Consider the following 9488-nt stretch of genomic DNA (forward strand, 5'->3'; position numbering starts at 1 on the left):
ACCGGGGCACCGGCCCGGCCCGGTCCACTTCAAATAAAAAAAAAAACAAGATAAGTACTACATTTATTACTAATAATAAGTATTTTAAAAACATTGTATCCTAATAAATTAGGTGTCTCTTTTTACGGAGCACTTTAGTTTTCTTTAAAATTGTATTTTAAAACTAGACAATCTTGTTTTCTCAATAAATATACCTTTGATACATTTTCAGCATATAGTATGTATTAGATTGTGATAGTACTTAACTCAACAAATATACCTTTGATAAATCATTCAGTTCAATTTCATGCCTTTTTCACAAGTGTCTACGCAACACACCGGTACCCCCTCCACCCCCACCCCCCTAATAGGCTAATACCCGACGCTCCGGACTTGTGGAGATATATGTCACCACAATGTTGACATTTAACATGTTCCTCATTTACTCGCTCCAAATGCATCCACACCACACTTGAAGTTGATCTTCGAACTCGAGGAGAAGGTGGAGGTGAAGTAATGTACACTAGTTGAATAACAAATTTAGATAAAGAGAGAATTGTGGAAGAATTGTGTGAAAATGAAGAAGAATGGAGGGGTATTTATAGTTTAAAAATATGACCAAAGTGAAGTTATTCATAAATTTAGGGGTTCAAATAAAATTAGCAACGACTAGTTTTTTAAATTTACAACGGCTAGCGTTTTGAATTTGACGACAACTAAACTTTTTTTTTAATTTAGCAATTTTATCATTAGATGTAAATGTTAATTTTATTATTATTAGTAAATGTAAATGTCTATTTTTGTATTAGAACTTTAAAAAAAAAAAAAGAAAGGCCCGGCCTACTAACTATAACCCGGCCCGGCCCGGTTAGCCCGAGGTGTAGCCCCTATCCGGGGTGGGCTGGGCCGGACACCCTTTTCCCTCTCCAAGCCTAGCCCCCAGCCCGGCCTCCTAACTTACGGCCCGGCCCGGCCCCGACCCAGCCCCTTGTGGCCCACGTTTAAATGGCCCGGCCCACTTGACACCCTGTAACCCCTTTTTAGGGTTTGGTAAAAAAATTAGTGTTTTGATATTCAGAAGCTTATATTTTCTCCTTTTCTTATTATGCAAGGAACAGAAGTGCATTCATTCTACCTGCTTTTATTTTCAGAGGAATGGAATTATGTAAGTTAACTTCAAAGACAGTATATAGTTGACAACTGTATTCCAATTTTGATATCCTATGTTGTATTAATTAGCTAGGATAATATACAAACATCAGGAGATTCCAGCTGAAAAATAAGTAGCAATACATTATTAAGATTTAACTTGCTTATGTCGCAATGATGAACAAACGCTATTTAGGGTCCACACGCTATTTCATACTATTCACTTCTATAAACATGCACTATTTAATCTATGGTTGTTTTTCAGTGTGTGTGTGCGCGCTTGCACCACTTCTATTTTTCTTTTCTAACAGTTCATACTTTTATTTAAGTACAGTGCTTTTTTGCAAAAATAAATGACTTGGCCCTTGGATAACTAACTTAGTTTTTTCTAATGCTAAATAAATGGAATAAAATAAAATGAATGAGAATTATTACCTCCCCCAAATGGAAAAGAAATTAAAAGACCCATTCTGAGAGATAGATGGCTGTAGATCATGAGTTATATAATTGGGTTTTTAATTTGATTATTTTGAAATTGTCACCTTTCCACAAAGACAAAACCACAACGTACCCACCTATTCACATGCGTGCATTAATCATTACAACAAAACAATCCACTCCACAAGCACATATCCTGCTCCAAAATTGTCTCTTCCCTTAATTCCAATTTTCCCATTTCATAGAGTTATAGGCTCTCTCTGGACAGTTTTTTTTTTTATTCTTGATTTGGTCATTCCCTTTCCTCTAATATGCCTCCTATTATGTACTTTGCTAGCTTTGTTACTATCATAGCCTCAGTAACTATCGCTTCTACATTATTGCCACATTTCTCATACAACAAAGAAGTTTTACAATTGAGAGTGACACTTAATCAAGGGCCCAAAATTGCTATTGATCATATATTACTTCCAATTAAATAATCATAGATTAAGATGATTAATGCCGGTAATGAACGACACTCGCACTTTATTTTCGGATTGCACGTACCTGCTTTGCGGAATTAGCTAAGCCAATCAAGCCTATATCAAGTAACAACAATGGATGAATGGAAAATAGTCACACATTCTTACTAAATGCAAGTCACTTCTCGATGATTTTGGAAGGCCAGCTATCCAACATATATTAGCCGTAGCTGAGATTTTGTCCAATATGGTTGTTCTAATAGTACTACTACTGTCTTGTCACGCTTTACTTTACCGTTTTTGTTTGTGTATGACTACTATGTTAATGACCCTTAAATCAAATTACTAGGAGAAGAGTCACATCTTGTAACAATTAGTTAATATATGAGATTACATCTCCTTAAGTCAAAAAAGAAAAAGAAAAAAAAAAAAAAAGGAATGGAAAATTTATAGTTCTCCTTCCTCTTTTGCTATGAACAACTATGTAAAAGATATAAAAGAGATGATTTTAACTAGAACAATATCTTTGAAGAAAAATAATAGAAAAAGTGCTACAACTTCAACATCATAAACTTATTTAACCATATAACGTAAAATCTTGAATGATTTTTACGAACTTGGCCAAGGTAATCTTGGGAAATTCTCAAATATAGAAGGAAACCATTGTCATCCACAAACTGATAATTCTAATTCCCTACATCTCAATCCAAGAACTAAATGTTAAAGATGGTCCCAAGCTAAACAAATCGCATCATGCTAGTTAACAAAGATATAACAAAAATAACAACACTCATCACGCGTTTTAGGTATCCTTTCAATGCCATGATGTAGTAGTCGATACACAGTGCAGTTGATTTATTTTAATTTCATGGTCCTTTTCTCGGAAACTCCGTCTATCTAAGCTTGTTCATATTGTCGGTTTCAAGCATACATGGATAAGTGTTGCAAAAAAAAAAAAAAAAAAATTGTGTCTAGGACACGCATAAGGAGTGCTGGCTAATTAGATGACCCATTAGTTAATCCAACTCTTAACCCTAACGTTGTATATAAATATACCACTATGGGTGTTGGAAGACGAGTACTAAAAAAAACATAGAAACAACAAGGGTTAGGGTTAACCTTTTGCATATGTTAGAGGGATCTTTAGGCTGTGGACAAAGGGAGTTAATTCCGCTTCATGAGGATTCCCGATGACTGGTGACAAGAATCGTGATTGCTGTAAATCTGCTTCCGCAAAGGAAAAACTCGTAAGTCTCCTAAACTAGTATTTACTTATCCAAATACAACAGAAAGAAAGTTGCTGTAGACTGACAACCAATGTAAATCTAACTAATTTATGTTCTATATTAATTTCTTGGTCCTTTCTCGCAAACTCCTATCTCCTATTTAAGCTTGTTCATAATGTCGGTCCCAAGCGTGAATAAAGAAAGAAAGTTGTTGTAGACTGACAGCCAACATAATTTAGCTAATTTACAATTAATTAAGGTTCAAAAATAATTCACCCAACTTATTTGGAATTAAACTTAATCGCGGTCGTTGTTAGTCTTTTTCTCGGAGAGAATTCGCGTCTCCAGACTCCTATAAAATAGATCACACAGACAATTATAGAGATTATGGGGTCTTCTATCATTTTACTTTGAGGTGACTTTGTGCTTATCAATAAAATATGACCTGAATGTCCGAGTCAAGAAATTTAAACTACTAATGAATAAAAAGATTCGAGACATTAAGAGAGGATTAGTTTATTCCATAATGTCTCAATTGAGTTATAGGATGGTAGTTAGTGTTTGGTGAAGAAAGAGCAATATTCCTTCATCTGCCATGTCATGGGAGTTGAGTCATCAAACATTCTCATTCGTCCACCACGTACTAAGAAGATCAGGAAAAGAAGAACCCAAAATTTCGAAAAAGCATTATGATAGATCGATAACCGTATTTTTATATATAATGATCATTTGGGAAGAACTTTTATTTCTAAAAATAATAATGTCATAGATTTTAACTGGAACGAAACGAATAAATATCCATCAGGAAATTAAAGAGCAACATAACAATTAATCATCAATGTAATGTTAATACATACTAGATGTGTTCATAATATATCGTATTGTGTTGGATTGTATTGTACTGTATTGTTTTGACGAATACAAAGTTTGGATAGATAGTATCGTTTCCCGTCGTTACATAATGTTAGACATCAACAATTTTGAAGGATAAACCTACAAGAAAAGTAGGGTACCGTGTGGAGCTATCATAAAAAAGATATGATAAATGATAAAATATGATTATTAGATAATAAGTAAAGACAAAATGAGAAAATATAAATAAGGTAACAATGAGGCAACACCGAATCGGTTGTTACATAAAATGCGACATTTCGTCGTTACGTAAAGATGGACTTAACGATACGATACACTAAAATTAAAGTAACAATCAAAACAAACATTGTATTTAAACTAACAACACAATACAATACAATAGATAACAACCATCCAAACAAGCTGTAAGGGAAATTGGCAAAAACTACTTAAAAGAAAAAAGAAAATATTTATCTTTCTGGGGGAAGAAAAAATTACTGCTCTAGATGTTACGCTTTTAACTCGAAGTAAAGTAATATATGATAAAAGAAACTCCTGCTACGCTTTATTATCAAATGTGACATACTGAATCTGAAAGCGCCTTACGGAGTTTCATTTCTTGTTGAAGGTACAAGATGTGTTGCTTGTAAAGAGATTTAATAAATGACAAGCAAGAGAAACTGCACTTTCGGTTCGTGATTTCGTTCACGCCGCGCCTTCCGGAGATGTCTTGGAAGGGCGACGTGAGGCAAAGGTCCCTCGTATGCTAGACTAAATTATCAGTTGTCACAACCCAAACCGATGAGCCGCGACAAGTGCCTGATCTCTAGTGACTAAACACCTCTATACTCATACTTGGATAATACTACATAATAAGGGCCCACAAGCAACTCAATCTGGATTAAACTGACTCATGGAAGACTAATATCAGGAACTGTGCATCATGCATATATAGATATATTGAAGGTAACAATGCAAGCCAACTAGGCTGATACATGGACTGTACACAAAAGAATGGGAGCCGACAAGGCTACATCACAAGTCATCTACACATAACTGTCTACAGACCTCTAATAGAATAAAAGCTGTAGAAAGGATGAGACAGGGCCCTGTCATACCCATATGCATATACATCTCAAAAGAATGGCATACCAAAATAAACCGTAGCTCCGGATCAAGTGGAGCGCACCGACAACAGCTGAGGGAGAGTCCTACTGAGCTGGATCACCTCTCGATCTACCTGAACCTGTGGGCATGAACGCAGCCCCCTGAGCAATAGGGGAGTCAGTACGGACAATGTACTTAGTATGCAAGGCATAAGAGTAACATATATCTATATAAGAATCATGAAAGAAGTCTGAAACTCATAAACAAACCGACTGTCTGAATGCATCTGTATGACTGAAGACACATCTGTGGTGTATGACATGCATGCCCTCTGTAAAAATAATATAACTGATAGTGTTGTGGAACGTACAGCCCGATCGATATCTCATATAATAGCGCCAAGGCACGTACGACCCAATCCATATATCATATAATCTCGCGTCTGGGCATCCCGCGTCCAGGACGATACTCATCTCATGCCGCCCACTAGTGGTGCTGCCCGGCCATATAGGCACGGTGTTACTATCATCATCCATATGCCGCCCACCGTAGTGGTGCTGCCCGGCCATGTAGGCACGGTGTAAGAAAATAGCTGTACTTTTTTTTTTTTTTAAGCAAAACGAATCAGCCTGATGCTGTTGGATTTTATTAAAAATAATCAAAGATATTTACAGAACAAAATGAAAGAAATCTGAAAAAAGCTATACTACTCTATCCTAGGAAATGAAAAGAAAGTCTAAGCCTTGTTTGAAATGTGACCAAGTGTAACAATGAAGAAACCGCAAACAAGAACACTCCTTCTTTGGATTGATGCCATTATCGATCACCGCAAGCTCTCACCAGGTACTATGGTATCTAATCTCACCGAAAATCTTTCAAGAAGAGGTGTGATATGAAGCTCTCATGGTTCTTGTCCTTTCTGTCCAATATCCCGATCAATCTTACACATAAGGTTATGTTGAATGTTTGTATCTGGATTAGGTAACTAAGGAGAACCCTGTTAGTAGGATGAACATTTCTGTTAATACCACACACTAACAAGGATAACCTTAGTCATCCAACCAGGACTACAACAATCAGATCAAGCTGTTATCATGAACCTTTACTTCCTTGTGAAACTAAATCATGTGTCATCACTTGTTGGCATGTATATAGAAATCAGATGCATATGAATTCAGTTTGGTTCTCTATTTCTGTAAATCTTGCTTCTGAAGTTAGGCATCATCATCTTATCACTATTGAGAATCTTCTTTGCACCTGTTGGCAATTCAAAGAAATGAATGAAATTGAAGCGTACCTCGCAAAATCAAAAACCAAGTTAGTTAAAAAATGCAAGTGCATTGCCTTCCCTAAGGATATGAGCAAACCGCACTTGTCCCTTGTTCCTCTAAAAGTTGATCTTACTAACTTCCATACGATTTTCCATGGAATCTCCCATATTCCTTGAATGATGTTTATCATGGACAGAGAATACGATTCAATCATTACGGGCATTCAGATCATTTTTAATACGTAACTCAATTTCATCCAATATAGCCACAGATTCTCGCCGTGATATTTGTTGTATCGCCTATTCTTCTTGCCCCAAGATATATCGGGTTTCCAACCTCATCTCTAATGTAAAAGTAAACTGATATCAACCCTGGATTACACCTAGAGGCCCCATCTGTATTGCACTTGAACCAGCTAGCATCAAGAAACTTCCATTGCACCATCTTATATCCTATTCTAAGCCTGTAATCCTCCAAATATTTCACCATGTGAGGCCAATCATATGGAATATTTCTCAGCCAAGGATATAATGTCTTCACCGATTGTTGTAGATTGTAGTTGATCCCATTTATCACCTTTATTTTATTCATCTTACCCCATGCATGATAGTATTTCTTCTCTTCCATAGTTGCCAGCATATGAATCGCAGTGCGACCTGCATAACCGACTTGAGTTTTGTAGACCTTGCATATACCACCATTGCACTATTTTCGATGAATCAATCCTTGGAATAATTATCCCCACAAAGCATTGTAATATTGCCATATTTCGCCGCAAATTCCCTCGTTAGGAATAGATATTGAACGTCTCCTCGACGAGGGTTCAGACAACATCTACATCTAGATACAATGCTGATATTCATTCTCTTTAGTACATCATCCACTGGTAATTTGAACTTCCACAATCTCCAAAGGAAGAATGATATTTTGAATGGAACTCCTTTGAACCACAATTTTGGAAAGTGAGCTGATGTTTGAGCCTTTTTCCTGAGTAAATTCCAAGCACTCTCTATAGTGAAATCTCCTGTATTACTAGCCATCCACCAGGCTTTATCTTTCTCCTCTAAATGCTCCACTATACTCAACTCTTGTAGGATATGATCACACACATTACTTGGCAGCTTGTTATGCAATTTCTGTACATCCCAGCCTTCTGCATTCATAAAGTATGATACTTCTTCAATGCTGGTGTCAATCTGGAGGTATTGCCTGTTTGAGTGAACAAAGTTTAGTCCAATTATCTTCCCATACATCACATGCTCCATTTCTAGGTTCCCACCATATCTGTTGATCCACTTGATCCCTTGCTTTTAGCATTCTTTTCCACACTTGTGATCCACCTTTCCACTGCACTTCTGTAGGCTTCATCTTCTTGCAATATTTATTCCACATGAAGGCTGACCATAATGTATTTGATGTTCTAAATCTCCACCATAATTTAGCAAAAAGGGCCTTAGACACATCATCTAGAGATCTGAATCCTAATCCTCCTTCTTTTTTTGGTAAACAAACCTTGTCCCAAGAGGACCAATGCCTGCTTTTACCTTCTTCTTTAGTACTCCAGTAAAACCTTGCAAAGATTTTATGAAGCTCATTAATGGTATATTTTGTGGGAACAACAGCTGACAGCATGTATATTGGAATACTCTGAAGCACACTATTGATAAGAACTACTTTTCCACCAAAAGAGAGCAATTTCCCTTTCCAATTTTGCAGCTTGTTTTTCACCTTCTTGATAAGGTCATTGTAATATACCTTTTTCCTCCTTGCATGAAATATAGGGCATCCCAAGTACTTTAATGGAAATTGATCCCTTTTAAAGCCTGTAATCTGCTCCTTTGTGTGACAAAGGCACCGTAAATCTTGTGCTGCATATAAAACGCACTCTTGTCTTTATTGATCAGCTGACCTGAAATTGCCTCATAATCCTGCAGGATCTTCATAATTCTCTTCAATGACTCCCTTCTGCAGATGCAAATATTGTAGTATCATCTGCATAGGCCAGATGATTGATATTTTGACTCCATTTAGGCATGCCATAGCCCACATACTCAGCATTGTCAAATTCTGCATTTAGAGCTCTTGATAACACCTCTGCTGATAAGATGAACAGTGTAGGTGAAAGTGGATCACTTTATTTGACACCCCTGGTTGAATGGAAAAATCCTTTGGCCTGACCATTGAAAAGGATGGAATACCAGTTATTTGCAATCAACCTCCAAATCATGTCAATGAATTGACTAGCAAATCCCATTCTGCTGAGTACCTTTATCAAATATGACCAAGATACTCTATCATAGGCCTTTGCCATGTCCAATTTGATCACTACATTTGCTGGTTTGCCCCTTTTTTCTGATGTCTGTCATTATTTCTTGTGCCAATAGCACATTCTCAATAATGCTTCTCCCTTGTACAAAACCTGCTTGATTAATAGATATCAACTCTGGTAGCACAGCTTCCAATCTATCATGAACCACTCTTGACATCACTTTGTTGATAAAATTACTTAAAATTATAGGCCTTAAGTCTGAGTAACTTTGAACCAACTCCTTCTTTGGTAGTAGAACAAGATTTGTGTGAGTAACTGGCTTTGGAAGAGTATGACCCTGAAAGAAAGCCACCACCATTTTGTATACATCTAAGCTAATAATATCCCAACAGGTCTGATAGAAAATTCCAGGAAAACCATCGTGTCCACTAGCACTTGATCCACTAAGGTTGAAAACAAAATTTTTTGACTTCATCAACACTAGGCATTTGACACAGTAGATCATTTCTATTTTGATCAATCAAAACAGGAATGTGTGACAACAAATTTTCATCTCCAATTAATTCTTTTTGTGAAAATTGTTGAGTATAAAAGTGCACAGCCTCATCCACGGCCATTTGGTCATCATCCTCAATCCATGAACCATCCGAATTTTTGAATTCTTTTGATCTCAGTTTTCTTCCTTCTTCCCTTTACTAGATTATGGAAAAATCTAGTATTTTTGTCTCCATCT

At 36.5% G+C, this 9488-nt stretch overlaps 1 protein-coding gene across 1 annotated transcript; it reads right to left on the reverse strand.

Annotated features, from left to right (window-relative positions):
• Positions 1–8780: 8780 nt before the first annotated feature.
• On the reverse strand, positions 8781–9260 carry LOC132057808 (uncharacterized). The gene has a single exon (XM_059450410.1). The coding sequence runs from the start codon at positions 9258–9260 to the stop codon at positions 8781–8783; it is 480 nt and encodes a 159-aa protein (XP_059306393.1).
• Positions 9261–9488: the final 228 nt, after the last annotated feature.

Source organism: Lycium ferocissimum, chromosome 5, assembly GCF_029784015.1.
Source record: "Lycium ferocissimum isolate CSIRO_LF1 chromosome 5, AGI_CSIRO_Lferr_CH_V1, whole genome shotgun sequence".
NCBI classification, from domain to species: domain Eukaryota; kingdom Viridiplantae; phylum Streptophyta; class Magnoliopsida; order Solanales; family Solanaceae; genus Lycium; species Lycium ferocissimum.